The sequence below is a fragment of the Coenobita brevimanus genome, chromosome 50 (genome assembly GCF_032717465.1).
Source record: "Coenobita brevimanus isolate Jiangsu-jjx chromosome 50, ASM3271746v2, whole genome shotgun sequence".
Lineage (NCBI taxonomy): Eukaryota > Metazoa > Arthropoda > Malacostraca > Decapoda > Coenobitidae > Coenobita > Coenobita brevimanus.
The window spans coordinates 40,710,303-40,726,880 of NC_137003.1; the positions used below are offsets into that span (position 1 = coordinate 40,710,303).

The following is a 16,578-nucleotide window of genomic DNA, read 5'->3' on the forward strand; positions in this document are numbered from 1 at the left end:
TAGGAAAAAATCTGCTCTTACTACAGCAACTTTCTATCTTTATATACCTTCAGTTATATCTATTTCTACCACAGCACGCACACTTCGTCCTCACTGTCACACAAGACTCAGATCATCAACCTTTCCTCTTTTCTGTACGTGCTTAAATCATTTCATTATATTCTTTTTTTTAGGAACAGGGAAAAAATCGACCCATACATGCTACACAGCGCTCTATCCGTATCTATCTTTAGCATATCTACCTCTTCTACGGCACGCAAACTTCGCCTTTACAGTCCCAAGTCATCGGCCTTACCTCCCTTCTTTGTTATTTAACCCCTCCCCCCCCTTTTTTTTTTGTCTTCTTGCCATCATCCGACGATTTTATTCAATCCACAATTGACTTACAGCTGTGAAGGGATTTGACTGAAGGCCATGTCTAACTCCTCTACCTCGAGACTCTCCAAAGCTGAATGATGTTACCGTGTGATACGAAAATACAAAAATGACGTCATCGGATTGAAAAGGTAAGTCATCATATCAGTGAGAAAGAAATAGGAACCAACAGAATAAACACTTCGGGTTATTTTTATCTGTCTACCATTTCCCGCATTTAACCATCACCGGTATATTCTTATACGAGTTGTCATTCCCTTCCCTTACGTAGGTACGGTACTCCTGCTAATGCTACTCTGCCTATCTATCAACTCCTCTGTCTATCAGGACATAAATTCAGCCCTTAAACTCCAACACTGAGGTCATTAACCTTCCATTCGCTGGTGCAAAATACGTTCCCTGTAAATAAATACTGGTATATAAATACATAAAGATGAAAATCTTAACATCTATATACAAACAAATAACATTATATTCTTGGCCTCTCAACCTATCTATAAATAAAAACAAATACTGTATAAGTGCATCTCTCTCTCTCTCTCTCTGCTGTATACCGGTACCATATCACGCAAATTCCAGTACATTTCAGGTCACTGTCTTCCTTTCTGCTGGTGCGAAACGAAAAACAACAAAAACACATTCCTGCTGTCTAGTTATCGATCTACCGCAACACGCAAACCATGCAACTGTTCACATAAAACTGGTCATTTATCTTTCCTTCCGTGGATGCGAAACAAAAATAGAAGCTAACAAAAACCAATGCCATATATCTATTTCACCTGTATGATCAAGCACAGCATGCGAACTTCCAATTTTAAAACCCCTCACTCACAGCTGGAGGCACTGCAGGTGATTTGGAGTTTAAAGCAGTGAAATAAGAAAAACAAAAATTAAAAAGCACCGCAATATATTTATATCTCAACAAAAGCAAACTCATATCTTTTTAATAACCACAACTGGGGATAGTAACTTCGTTTCTGGTGGTGTTTTATATCACCGAAATAGAAGTGGGTTCGAAACAACATGCTACGGTTTATCTACAGTATCTCTTATCTATCTCGGCAGTCAAACTTACCCTATAGTCTTCCACCAATGAGGTCACCACCCTACCTTCTCTTATGTGGGTGCTTTAGGAGTGTGTGTAGCAGAAACAGGGATCGTAATATTGGAAATAAAAATGGCCTAAAAGGACCTCTTCCTTACCGATTATTTTGTACATTATCCTAACATTCTTTTGCATGTTATTCACACCTTTCTATTAACAAACCAAGAAGATATTATGGTGCAATGTATAGACCAAATCACAAATGAAAAATGCGTCACGAATCTCTAAAATCATAATGAACAAGACCCAACGAGCCGATGAAAACTAATGCCAGGGTACCTTTCTATTGATCTACTAAAACACGCAAACTGAACCTCTACGTTGCTATGCACCAGGGTTCAATGCCCTCCCTTCTGCACGTGTTTTTAATGTGCTTGGATTGTTTCTTTCTTCAACCAGAAATATGGATAACCCCCTTCACTACGCTTTTTTTATGTGACTATCACGAGACGATATTTATCAGTGACTATATTTAGCAACAGAAGGGAATAATTTTATCTAATCCCTAGTTATAAAATTCTATAAAAAAAAAAATCGTCCACAAACAGCAAGGAACATAATGTCTAATGCCTCTCATTTATTAACAGCAGCAGGCAATCCTTTATAACCTTACACAACAGGGGTTATTATCCTCCCTCCTGTCGTTTGTACGACGAAATAGGCAAAACATAACGCGTGCCCTGTTTAAACCAGTGTTCTGTTTCTATTTACTGTACCGGTATATCAAGCTACCGCGACCACCAAATTTAGCCTTTATGTTCCCGTAGCCATAGCCGGGATTGTTGTCCTCCGTTTCGCAGGTGTCTGGAGGAGTTACAGGCCTTACCTAAATTATTACTATTTAATAATCATTGTTTTCTTCACCCACATCTCTAGAAACTTTATATGCCCAGTGAAATTTTCCTATCAATCGTATCTATATCTATCTAGCCTATCATCAATCGTATCTATATCTAGCCTATCATCAATCGTATCTATATCGATCTAGCATTTCAATCGATCTCTATTGCCCAACGCTGCATCCTGTTTGGGGTGGCCTCGATAAACAGACCTCTGCTGGTATTTCTGTCCCTTCCTTTTATCTCAGTCTCGGTCTTCCTTCCCTCATTCTAACCACGTCAACTCTGGTAAGGCCTATGTCGACACAACAAGTCTCCAAGAACTCTTATTTGCGATCTGTCTGTCATACTGTATAGCATCTGAATATTCATCTGTCTGGCGAAATACTCATCCTATGCTGGGAAAAGGAGGGCGGGATGATGCTGATGACGAGGGTGGTGGTAGTGGTGATGATAATGATGATACACATGCCTATAACATGGCATACACCCTTAGCTACCACATCTAAATGCTCACAACTGTTCCAACAATGACCATAAAAAATCCGGATTTGCTTTCACTTTCACCCCCTCAGTTTTAATAATTCCACCGTGGTGGTCAGCTGCCAAAATCCATATATTGCATGAGTTAAAAAAAATTCAAATCAGATTTAGATTCATACAAACTCCAATGAATGAACTTTGAAATTCGCGAACCATGAAATGCTGTTTAAATTTCCTAAAGACTCCTACTTATCCCCTTCAGTCCTTGGACGTCTTTTAAATTCTAATCCTAGCTAACTACTGACGATTTTACATGCCATCTAAAAATGGAGCCAAAACTCGTTCCACAATTAATCTAGTCATCTAACAAATTGTTCAACAGGAGAACATTTTATATAATGTACGGTAATTAGTCTTGTTGCCTCAAAACAATTTCATTATCTTCAAAAAGGCGTTTCGTACAAAAGCATAATGATGGCTCTGGCTAACCCAGCAGTTACCAACCTTTTCGGAATAAAATCGCCTGAAAATAGAAAAAGCATGTAAGCAAAAAAAGGCTAAAGAAAACATAACTATTGCCGAACTACGAATACTTCATACTTGTCCGACCTACAATGATGGACAAAAGCTCGCCTACAATTCCACAACGTCCACTTCACACCTGGCGGGGGGGGGGGGGAAGCTCCTCAATTCGGGATAATTTACCAGCATAGGACACTGACATGCATAAGAGGTAAAATATTGGGCGAACTTTGTCCCTTAGTGTGTTCCGGTATGTCAACCACCGCAACTATCCGTCACAGCCTTCCAAGAAATGCTGATTAATTGCAGAGCACGTATAAAATGCAACTGTATCGGATTTAATCACTATACTGAATAATGATACGGGGTTATTCACTGGTCTCTATCCAATGATGGTACTGGGTTATTCTCCATCATTTATAACGGCAGAGTACAGGTTATTTTCTATTGAAAGGTACAAGTTTTTCACTCTAAGATGAATGGCACCTACGGGTTTATTCACTACGATAAAGTATGGGATGCATAATGGGCCAGGGTCACAGTGTCTATATAAACTCATTCACTATTATTACAGCATTTCATCACGCTACCACCACAGCCTTTGCCGCAGAAGTGGGGGTGGTTATATAATGTAAAAAAATTCGCCTGGCAGAAGCTTTATTATACAGGTTACGTCCTTTGGTTGAAGGGATTAACTAATCACTTCACTCTAATGACAAAGGCTAATATACTGTACTTTATTCTTGCTACCTTCTGATGATTTCATTCAAAAACTTTAACTGTCAATGGTGTGGAAGGGATGACTCTGGGCATATCAGTAGTACCTATCCAGTTCGAAGTTGTGGGGGAAAACAAAACGTCGAAAAGGGAAGATGAAAACCTGAGTACAATGACTGACTGGAATATACAGTAAGCTGCATGATTCACACTTCTTACAAAAATTGGCGTCCTCGTGAATAGAATCATTCTGGCCATGGATATATACACAATTTACACTAATCACTATGCGTAAAATTATCCTCTCTCCATCTTCACTGCTACAACATAAGAGATTAACATTAAAATATGATAGTACTCACGAAGAAGCACTGTACTATGGAAAGAATGTAAAGCCCTAGTATTGTCATTTTCAGCAACTGAACAAAGGAAAATAAGCTGCAAAAGGACGAAAATCTTCGCATACTTAAATGATGTATAAATTCAGCCCAAGTGTATCACATTTCATCCTTCCTACCACATGACTACTAAGCTGGGGAACCTAATGTTCACGGGGTTTACATTTATTTAATTCCTTCAGCTCAAAACGCCCCTCCTAACCTGCAGGAAATCGTCCGGTAATGAAAATAACCAGAAAACTCGTCATAGTACTGGTAGGGATCAGGGGAAATAATGGGTAGTGACGGGTTAGATGGCTAACGGTAGATTCAAAATTCAACTTCCTTCACAACCAGCGTAAATTGAATCACCCTGGAATAAACGTAAGCAGCAACTTTTACCGCATAAAATACTATTTCATTTCTTCGTGTTACATGGCCTTATCACAACCAACTCAACTGACGTGTAATGTTAATTATATAAAAAGCATACTCAGGAATAAACGAGACTACTCTTAGCTAATATTTTCACCATTTAGTATATCTACAGATTTTAATAGCTCAGAATTGCTTACGAGTAAAGCAGAACATTTATAGTCTTTTTATGGGTTTTAATCACTTTCTCTCAAAGGGAGAGCCTTTCCAATTCGACCATAAAATAAAGCCTGCCAACATTACTTGCATTACTCTATCAGCTGAGGAAAACTTTGCATTTATCTTCTTTCTGTTTCCTTCTTTCAAATACAGCTTCGCACATAGTGTAAGTTGAACTGTATTTCCTACCACCGGAATCTGCCGAAACTAATAAAACGGGGAAAAGTAAAGTGGAAAGAAGCATTAAAACCTCAGTGGTTGGTACGCCTGAAGTCGCATGAATCAGCTGACAATATCATAGCATTTCTTCTTACCTTGATACTGAGGGATCACACTGTAGCTTCCGCGCACAAGTCCACCCTCTCCTCACGTTACAGTCCTTTACTTCATGGATGCGTTAATGGAAAATGCCGAAGACTAAAAATTCAATAGCTGCGCGGAGGTGTAACCGCCCAGATGAAGCTCCAAACAAAGACTTGCTAGAGCGTCATTTTGGAGGCTTTTTCTCCATACACTGCAGTAATTAATCACTGTAATTTTCAGATCAGGGATAGAACAGGCCTAGATGAGCATTCTCACTGCACGAGAAGGTCACTTTCTGTCCAAACGTGCGAGAATTCTGCCGTCATGTTGAGAGAGGCGCAACTAGTCAGGCTTGTATCTCAGCCAGACGTGTTGTGAGCAGCCCAGCTGATTCCCTGAGCCAGATGCTCTCGTCCCCAGCCACTCTCGCCCTAGCAACTATCAAGGTTTTTCTTTTTCTTTTTTTCATCTCATCCAACGTTAACTTGTCCTTTGTTCGCATGGTATTTCGTTTGAGTTGCCGATAATTATGCCGTTAACATTTGTATATGGGCTACACAGTTTTTTGAAGCTAAATTTGCTCTTTGCCTGAAGTTGACGTTCGCACTCATAAAGGATTGAGCGTAAACAAAGTCTTGAGGATGCGCCAAGTGGTAACTTCAGAAGTTACTCTGTATGTTTGTTATTTTACAGTGCATACTTAAAGGTACAGTGAACGGATTGTACAGTAAAATATAATTTATCAGTTACTGTCATTTCATCTTCCAAATAACAACGAGAATGCATTGAATCTCGGTGTTGGGGTCTGTGGCAAGAAGAGTTATAATGCACGATGATGCAGTTATCCGAGGGGAACTTGACTGCATCACTGCAGGAGCTATTATTTATTTATTCTGTGTCCAACATTTCGTGATATATACATTCGTAAGTTAAGAAAATTACACCAAGCAGGTGTCTCTGTCGAATTAAAAAGTTTACACCACGACAACTTAGCAGTATCAGAATTGGAGATAAAATGAGAAAGATGAATTGGCTGTTTACAGATCTCTTTTCGGTGGTGTATTAGTATCTGTTGTGTAATTATGTTTGCTTTAGCCATTTGTCCATTTACAACAGTGTGGAAAATGTATATGGACACGGGATATTGAAGTATCTTGCAGAGTTCAAAAATTTGCCACATCTAGATTTTGATGGCAGAATGTTGCATCCGAGAAAGCTCAGATGTTCGCCAGATCCAAAGTATTCAATGTTACAATACTGAGCTAGAATTAGAAGTCTCACAAAGCTTCATTTATTTGCCCAATTCGTAGTACTGGATGGCGTAATGGAGCACGTGCATGGCAGTGTGAGTAGCAGCCTGTGATAGGGTGACTTTGTGTGTTGCTGGGCGCTGTGACCTGCTGGGAAGTACTTGTAGAGGATCTTAGTCCTCCATTTATTTTTTTAAGATTAACGAGTATAGCAATTAATCTTTTTCAGCGGTATAACGTATAATTTATTTTGTTTGGTCTCATTTCTTCTCTTCAGTATTGAACTATAGTTTGGCTGTGAAGTGTTCGTTGCTTGTGAGCTGAGAGAAGTGTAAACAAACGAATAATATTGTACACAGTTTTACCTCAGGAAGATTTATAAATTAGACCCCCAGTTGAGGTATCACGTTCTGACTAGTTTCAGCGTTGGATCCACTGCATAACTGATGAGAACTTCCCTCCCTTAACTAAGATAAGTTTTTGGAGGAAGAACAAGAGATGAGGGAAGATTCTGTATTCTCCGTGTCTTTGTTCTTCCTGCAAAAAACAAATCTTAGTTACGTCTGGGGACTGATCGTAAGTTTTTGCCACTTGCAGGTGGATCTGTGAAATGAACAAGAGTTGTGCATGTTAAGATTTTTAGTAGCCTAAGAGGTCAACAGTTTAAGATAGATATTAATGTACCGTTGCGGACAATAATATTAATTTACGTTTTGGTCGAATATTTTTTTTTTTTTAATGCAAGAAACAAGGAACCAAAGGCTGAGTCCACAATTCTGAAACTAACATTCTAAAAAGTTGTCTGACTCGAGGATAGCATCACTAGGTTTCGTACGATATTACCTAGTCTAGTTATTTGTCATTATGAGGTGAATCAGTCTTTATTTTCACAGCCGTACTAACACGATCACTGATTTCTTCTCCGCCTTCCTGGCTTGCAGGGAGTCAAAGCCAGGGCTGAAATACAGCCAAGCGTGCGGAGACAGTAGTCTGTTAATGATTCATGAACTGCTTCATAACTGTGTTATGTTTCGTTCGTAAGACTGTTGTGGTTCAGGTGAGTGAGCCTCACATTATCTCATACTTAATTGACCCCTGTCCGCTCGTCTGGCATATCCTCCATCCTGGCCTCGACCCACCACGAACCAGGGGGGGGGGGGAAGAAATTTGTGATCGCGACAGTACATGCGGATAGTTTTGAGAGGAAAGTAATAGCGTGCTAGCATTGTGCATTACTCTTTGTATGATGTACTGTACTTTCGTTAATCCAGGATGATTCGCAAAATTCTTACTATGCTTCCTCGTAAGTAAGCAGTGTTTTCAAGAAAGATAATTTCTTCACTGAGTTAAATTCCTCTGCAGGCAGTTATTACAGTAAATAAACTGACTGTAAAATACATCATACTGAGTTAGTTTTCGCATTTAGTAAAGTTACTTGTATTAATATGCATAATGGCAACTACAAAACTACAGCAAGTATAGGACAAGATATGTGTTCAACAGAACTACCGTACAGGACAAGATATGTGTTCAACAGTACCGTACTAGCAAAAGTACTAAAAGTACTACGCAGTAGCATCACTGAAGCTACTGACAGGTATCTCCTTTTTATCCTGCGTATCAGAATTTGTTCTCATTAGTGCAACTTAAATGTTTTCCCGGTGAAATTCGTTCAAAGTGGTACGACTAAGCCGAACTTGTTCGTAAGTTTCGTATGTACTGTATCTGTCTAGGTCAAGAGAATAATTCTCTTGACCTAGGTATCTGTACACAAGAACCAAGACAACGTTGCCACCTGTCAGAGAGCAGCTTGGGACGAGAGTGATTATCAGCTGGCCAGCCCAAACATAAACCCAGCAGCCTCGAGCCAGCATGTCGATGACGTGAGGTTTTACAGAAAACGTTTCGCTTATTAAGGTGACTAATGTAAACCTTACTCTTTCCCCTCGAAGTTGAACAATACAGGTTTGTAGATTACAATATACTGAGCCTCCAGCATGCATATGAAATTGTATGAGACACTGCATTTATTAGTCACTGGAGTATTTTTGAAAGGAAAACTTTACCATCACTAATCCCAAATCACGGATCTCATCACGGACGGGCTGAGGGTACCACTGCCTGCAACCACAGACTGACCATGAAGCCTCACTCTATTTCTCTTGTCATTTCCCCCGTCAAAAATGCGAAAACTGTCCACGGCCACAGCCCTCGCAAAACTATGTTACATGGATAGTTTTCTCGTGACCTTTACAGTACTCCTGGCACGTTTTCCTTGTTCATTTCTTCATGACATTTTTATTCGCCTTTTTATTATCTATGGGAACTACGTGAATGTTGATTTTATATAATGTATTTCATTCTGTTGCCGCATTAGTATCACACGAACCTGTGGCTAGGCTACTCATAAACGAGAATTTTCGTAGTCGATAAGCATAACAACTTCTAAAGAAGTGATGGGACTTCCTTAACCCCCTAAAATACTACTACTATTATTCCCAAGTATCGGTTAAGATATACTTTCAATATATTGATTTTTTAACTAGATTATCAACTGAATGACTAAATGGAGGGTGTATAGCCTATCCAGAGCACCTGTAAAGAAAAACAGAAATAAATAATGAGTAGAATATTTGTGCTGTACTGATTGAGGTACAGCTAGAATTCCTGGGGCTTGAATGATATGTAAATGATTGGTCCACTTCACTGGGTATGCATATAGATCAATCATTCTCATAATTTTCGTGTCCTTGTTTCGGGATCCACTTCACTCCGTCTTAAGGTGGGGGAAAAAGTGATGATGATGATGGTGATGGTCTGTTACTCTCCATTGGCCCCATGTGATCAGACATCTTAGTGTAGCCTACTACCAGCTCTTTTCAATACACACACTTCTACAATGAAATGCTATCGAACTGTCTCCATGTAACTCCACTCGCTTACCTCGATAACTCATTTCCACTCCTTTCATTCTCCAAAGCCAGTTAGACTACGACCCATTTTGTTTTTCAGCTTAGCATCAGGGATAGAGTATGTCAGTTTCTTGCCAAATTGAAGTGAAGAGTCATAGTTGCATGTTTGATTCTTTTCTTACTGACTTGGGAAAATATGAAACTTATTTTCTACCATCTGACAATTTAATGCACCTGGAGTGGTCTTTCGCTGGATAAAATAACAGCGTCCACTAACCCCCTCAGACATCGGTACAAATCTTGGATACTAGATTTTTGCTACCGCCATGAGAATTATCCAGCATAGGATTGGCCTTTCATCGTGTAAAGACTAAGGCAAGAGAATACGTGACTATAGTTGTTACCAGTTGTTCCTCCAAGCCTGACGCTGACCAAAGTAAAAACCCAAATGACAGGCACATGCCCTCCCTCGGTGTCTTGGGTTCATTTCTTATTTCCACAGAGAAGTAAACATGCACGAGTTATGTGTGATGCTTAATGTCCCGATAGCTGCAGGCACTCAGCACCAAACCGTTAGCTCAAACACGAGATCTCTGGGAATGCCTGGATGAAGTGGTTTTGTCTCTGCAGTTCGTCTAGTTCACTTCCAGTTGGACAGGGGCGACAACATAATGATCTTTTCTTGGAACATACTGGCTATGGGTATTTCTTGATAGGTTTTCTTCTTTGGTATTGCTGCATTATTCTCAGAAGAGTCATATCTTACCAAAGCAGTTTAATGACGACTTTTATTTTAATCTTGCAAGCACCTGGAGACTCTATGAAAGCTCAAGAGAGGTGTTTCCAAAAGCCCTACCACAGTTATATATATTTTTTTCCTTCTGTTCTTATGCTGCACTTTAGTGTGGTGTGACGGTGAACTGCTAGAGTATAGTGGGACAAAAATGTGGTGTGGTGTGGTGGTGGTGGTGAAAGATATGTGGGTGAATGGGTGTGGTGTGTTCTGGTGGTGATGATGGACTGATGTAGTGAGGTGGTGGACAAATATGACAGTGGTGATAGAGTATGGGTATGGTGTAGTAAGCAGCTGGTGTGGTGGTGTCCAGGTGCCCAAAATGTTTTGACTAATTCCTGACTCTTTAAGTCGAAAGAAGGAACCAAGAGCTAAAATTCCACAAGAGCAGTACCTTCAAAAGTAAGTCAGACAAATAAAAGTATGATGTGAGGTACTTTACAATATTTTCAATATATTATACGTCAGGCTCAGAAATATGAAATGAGAATGAAACGTACCCTTTTCAAGCTTGATGTTTGGTGACAGATGGATGCAAAGAGAGAGATTACTTAAATATTTATTATAATTATTTTTAAAAATAATAACGCTATTAATAAGCTTTGGATAGAACATGGGTTAGTTGTCTTGTAGACTCACAGGATTTGCAACAAGCACAGGTAACCATGCATTCAACAGACACAGGACTAATCATGCAGTACTTTACAAGAAGTGGTTACTTACGCTGGACGTGACTGCATTGTCGTTGGCTCCCTAATGAAATTCTAAGAAGTGTAAAGATGTATAACCCATTTTCCAGTGGTTAATATCAATAAGGTTTTATTTGTTACGTAAGTCAGTGTCTTCAAATTTATATGAAGCACAAGTCAATGAGGTTTACTTTTAAAAGACAATTCTTCAGGGTTCAACAGGCGCGATAGTTTGCTGTAAAACAGATTCCCACCACCTCCCAAACACAGTGAGTGTGTGTCATTGTAAGCTCGGCTGCAGCTCATCCATTCTGGTACACTCATGGACAAAGGTTTTTCTACCATTTCACCACATCGACTTCACATTTACAACATGTCTCATTTTTCCTTCCTGATACATCATACCAAAGAGACTCATCAGCGGGCAGAGCATCATCCCAAACCTCTCAGTAAGGATAATAACCAGCAGAGGACAGTGATTAGCTGAAGGGTTGAGCTTAATAATGTCCTCTACTGTACACACTCACTTTATACGAAAAAAGTCTAGTCAACCCCGCTTGGTGCAGCAGATAATAATAATTAAAAAAAAAAGTAACTGCAGATATACATCGTTCATATGGTTTTAACTCAGAGACGAGGCAGTCGCTGGGCTGGTGATGTAAGTTATTAAGAAACAGCATAAAACTGTATTTTCCTATTTGTAATTAAAAACACTAATAAATAAATGCTTCCTGAATTTACATGAGCATGTTAAAACTGCATTGACAAAATTACTAGACTTCTGCCTTATCAAAAAAAATAAATAAATAAATAAAAAAATAATAATAATAATAAAAATTACCATGCTATTGGGAGTTACAGGCCAAATACTTCTTTCATAGCTTAAGACTAATAGTAGCCACCAGTGACAACACTTAATTTAAACAGTAAACATTGTGTGTGCTGAAATACATTGGGTTCTTTGGGTTCAGAAGGCTGATTAATATCTAAAATCGTATAAAAGTTAACATATAAAGGACTTTTTTTTTTTTTTTAAGTTTCGACTAGTATCACAGGCCAGAGTTTAAGTAAAGTGATGATATTACGATGCATGGCAGGGATTCACAAACATACTTACGATCTATTTCATATCGTAACTATGATTTGTTTTTACAGAGAGGTGAAACCAGGATTTTGAAGGCTTGAATGGCGAATGAATGGATGTGTGACCCATTTCATTGAGCATGATGTTGATTAAATCTCCCACTGTTATATTCTTTTCCTTGCTATTCTTGCTATCTGAACTCAACCTCCCCTCCCCCCCTTGCTTGCAGGTGGGTGAAAATGACGGAGTGATGATAATGAAGATGACAAGGAAAGGAGAGTACAATTTCCTCTCATGTGTTTTGTGTTTCCTGCGAAACTAATGGCTCATTCCTTGTCCTAACCATGATGTACACACAGGAAGGACAAGGAAAGGAGCGTACAGACTATCCTAGTGCACCTGGTTCTTCCTGCAAACACAAATCATTGCTGTGCCATTGATTTGATTGCAAGTTTGTCTATAAATCTCAGCCCAGAATTTAAGTAAATGGATGATACTACAATACAGTTTTTGGATACACTGTGCTGGCCTAAAGCAGGCTCTCTTACCCCCTCCTCACATAGGTCTATATCCTCGTCAGCTTCCAAGGCTCCCTATTACTTCTTCCTTACCACTATTATTATTAGTTTCTTGCATGCTATTTATGCAGTTTATATCCACACCGTAAAGACTTAAGTAAATATCGAGGAGAATTATATAGCATAATATATAACAAAAAGCTAAGAAAGAGGCCTCCTAAGTCAGTGATAATATGACCCACAGTAACATCTCTACAAGGCGGGTATTTGAGACCTCCTCCTCCTCTGCCATTTATGCTGCATACTGCACATTACAGTACTGTTCTGGTTAATTTAAGCCTTTTTAATATCAACACAAACCGCGTAAGTCACTAAAAAGAATACTAATGTGCCAAATGCAGGAATAAACTGGTAAGAACGAGATGTTAAGATGCCTACATAATTGCAGAGAATATTGCCCCAAGAATGCGTTTATCTTCACTTTGAGTTATGCATCATATGTCAGAGTATTATATGTTTTTTAAAGCTATCCTAGATGTTGATTCACAAAGAAATTTGCCATCAATTTCCTATTCCAACAAAGATTTGTTTTTGCAGGAAGAATTCGACCCAGTCCACTAGTGACGAAGAAGAACGGCAAGGATAATAGAGAACAGAAGTTTTCCACGTGTCTTGTTCTTCCCACAAAAATAATATCTCTTACTTTACTACAAAGAAATTATTGTAAGTTACTTTGTGAATCTCAGTCCTGGTTTTTTAAAACAGTTAAACACGAAGTTCTTGTCATTAGAACCGTGGCTGACAGTCCCATTTCTTGGTCATCTTATAATGCTTCAGGAGTGTTCTATGTGCAAAAATTACTAATTCTTGATATACAGATTCATATGGTAAGTCATCCAAACTACTGATTCCTTCATCCTTACAGACGTTTTTCCTAAGCAGGACAGAACAATTTGGCATTAGCTAGATTTTAATAGAAGACATCCTTGGGGAAGCACAAGGGCTAACTGACATTCTATCTTTTGCATAATTCCTGAAGACACAATGCTGATTATCTTTTGCAGAATTCCTGAAGACAATAATGACCATCTTTTTTATAATTCTTGACTACAGATACTACTGTACATTTTCGCACAAGGACGCAGTTAACTGTTCACTTGTTTGTTTCAAGCATTTTTCTCCTTCTGATGGCAGGGACTTCAGCCTGGGGGGGTCTTTGCTACAGCTCCGGCGTGGCGAGGGGGGTGTCTTCGTCGTAGTCGTCGGAGTAGACCAAGGTGGCGGGCGGGGGGTCGAGTTTGGAGTTGTCTGGGGAAACGGAGGCGAGCGCTGCACTGGCCTGCTCCGATAGTAGGGTCGTCATCTGTAGGGGCACACAAAAATCAGGGGTCGTACTTATAAAGGGACAAGAAAGCATCAGGATTCGTACTTATAAAGGGATAAGCAACAGGGGGCATATTTACAAAGCATCATACATTCTAACCAACTGTTATGATAAATATCTCCATAGCAGGCATCAGAGGTCGTATCTGTAAAGACTCTTAATCAGTTTTTAATATAAATAATTTCCCATAGATAACAATAGTAACAGTAGTAGTAGTTGATGTTGTAGCTCCAGGTTCATTTAAAATGTGAACCTAGTGAACTGCAAGGTGAAGATGCCTACTGTATCTACTGCAGTCCACTACCTTCCTTCTGGGGGACGGAGAGGGAGTTGAGGGATGTTTGCATAGCTAGGCAAAGAAGCCACCTTATTACAATGGTGCTACAGCATGAAGGCATCTCTCTCCAGCACCAAGTTCCCATAAGGTAAGGATATACAAGCATCAGTTACAATTACTTTCAAAGGACTATTCACACACACACACACACACACACACACACACACACACACACACACACACACACACACACACATACATACATACACACACACACACACACACACACACACACACACACACCAATTAATTACTTTCAAGTGGCAAGCTATGATCTACAGGAATAATGTAACTAAACACTCATGGTTAACAGTCGTCCGCCTACCTCCTGATGCCTGGTCAAAAGGGGCAAGAACTCAAAGTCGTGATCGTCGGTGCCAAAGGGATTCAGGAGCGCCTCTGCCACCTTGATCCAGCCTACGTAGAAGAAGAGTTGGAGGAGGGCGAAGCAGGGGACGTAGAGATCCAAGTCCTGGTTTGGGTAATTCTGCGCCGGGTCCAGGAACTGCTCGCCCAACACGGAGAAGAAGAAGTAGGAGTACACTGCGATGGTCACCACCTGAGGAAGTAATGACATATTAGTCAATAGATTCTGTGCTGAGACTCGCAAGCAAACTTGCGGTCAATTTCGCGCCACATGATTGAGTTTGCTTTTTTAAACAGCTGCTTGCCCAATGCACAGGAGGAGGAGCAACAGAAGACCGCGATAGTCACCACCTGAGAAACAGCGATGAATTATTTAAATACTGTACTGTTTATTCATAGTAAACATTCACGAGCAAGGTTACCATTGATTCCCTATCAGATAACTAAAATTTGTTTTTCCAGGAACTACTCATGCAACAAGGAGAACCAGGAGTAGCCTATACAGGGACAGTCACAACTTGCAGTGCAATGGGTGTTTTGTCAGTGGTTTTTGGCTGAGATTCATAACCAACCTTATGATAAATTCCTTAAATAAATTGGATTTAACTCAATGGATTTCAAAAATCATCAGTCGGACATTATCAGCGACCAGTTGTTGGGACTATGCTGAAGGCTTGTGATGTCATGAGAGGAAAGTGCATTATGTGAATGTTTTATAGTGCGTGATCATAACGCTGATTTTTCGAAGACCGTATGTTGGAGGCTGTATAATGTGGGAAATGTGCACGACGTGAGAGTGCTGTGAGAGAGAGGTGCATTAGGGGACTGTGCTGTGGTGTGAAGGGTATAATATTAAGATCAGTGAGATCTATGGCTGAAGGTCCGTCTGGGTCTGTTTTGCGAAAGCGAGGTTGTAGGAAATGGGAGTGAGGTGAGTGTATTGTGAAACTGAGATGCAGGAGGTGAGTGTGCTGTGGGTGTGAAGTGCATGAAATGAGTGTGTCGTGGTGTGAGGGGCAGCAAAAATAGATGACGAATGGTTGGGCTAGGTTAGGAAAGACTATGTTAGCTTCTGTACATTACCTGAGTGTACACAAGAGGGACATTGTACTCGTTCCATCCCATGAGCGAGCCACAGTTGCCGCGCAGTCGCAGGATCTCAGCAATAAGCAGCCTCTGTCCCGTATCGCTGACATGGCCCTCCAACCTGGCTTTCTCCACCCGTTCACACGCCCACACCACCGGCACCCACGTCTTATGCTGACTACTGCTCTCCTCAAGTGTCTGTAACGCCTTCAGTTCCTCAGCAGTCAAGTAACCTGGCCGGACAAACCACAGATCCATGTTATTAATATTACCAACAGCCAATAATGTCAGTTGCAGTTTTCCTTTCACCCCCGAGTCTATTATTATTATTATTATTATTATTATTATTTTTATTATTATAATAATAATAATAATAATAATAATTATTATTATTATTATTATTATTATTATTACAACAAGAAACATGGCATCACAAGAGACTGCAAAGTTTACTTCCCTATGTAAAAAAGTTTTCCCAGAGTTCAGTGAAATCATATGACAATAGCCGGAATAAATGTGGTCGTTCATAAAAATAATCGGTAAAAATAACGGAATGAGACAGATCACAGGCCCCACCCACCCGCACATTCCGAGGAGTAGACTGTAGCACCAGTCGAGCAGGGCAGTACTCCCAAGGTGAATGGAAAGCTGTTGACAGGGAGAGCTGGAGCTCCCGTTTCATCAGCCCTCGGGACTAGGTCCCGGCCATCCCCCTTTGCTGAACTTTTTCAGTGTCTCAGCAACACAGAGAGTAGACCAGCATGCTCTCCAGTACAAGTTTCTCTATCAACACCAAACTACATGCACAGTACACACTACACTTCATATTCAAAATTCAACCAAA

General features: G+C 40.0%; 2 protein-coding genes across 2 annotated transcripts in view; both read right to left on the minus strand.

Moving 5' to 3' along the window:
• Positions 1 to 5,672, minus strand: part of atos (atos homolog atossa) — a 243,402-nt gene extending 237,730 nt beyond the window's left edge. The window contains exon 1 of the mRNA XM_080272379.1: positions 5,327 to 5,672. The gene's annotated coding sequence lies outside the window, so the exon portion shown is untranslated. The remainder of the gene's footprint in view (positions 1 to 5,326) is intronic.
• Positions 5,673 to 13,697: 8,025 nt separating this feature from the next.
• LOC145399631 (bestrophin-2-like) overlaps positions 13,698 to 16,578 on the minus strand; it is a 37,636-nt gene continuing 34,755 nt past the window's right edge. Inside the window, exons 5-7 of the mRNA XM_080272172.1 lie at positions 15,732 to 15,967; positions 14,608 to 14,841; positions 13,698 to 13,924 (exon numbers count right to left, since the gene is read on the minus strand). Coding sequence (XP_080128298.1) covers positions 13,781 to 13,924; positions 14,608 to 14,841; positions 15,732 to 15,967 — 614 coding nt within the window. The 3' untranslated portion in view covers positions 13,698 to 13,780. The remainder of the gene's footprint in view (positions 13,925 to 14,607; positions 14,842 to 15,731; positions 15,968 to 16,578) is intronic.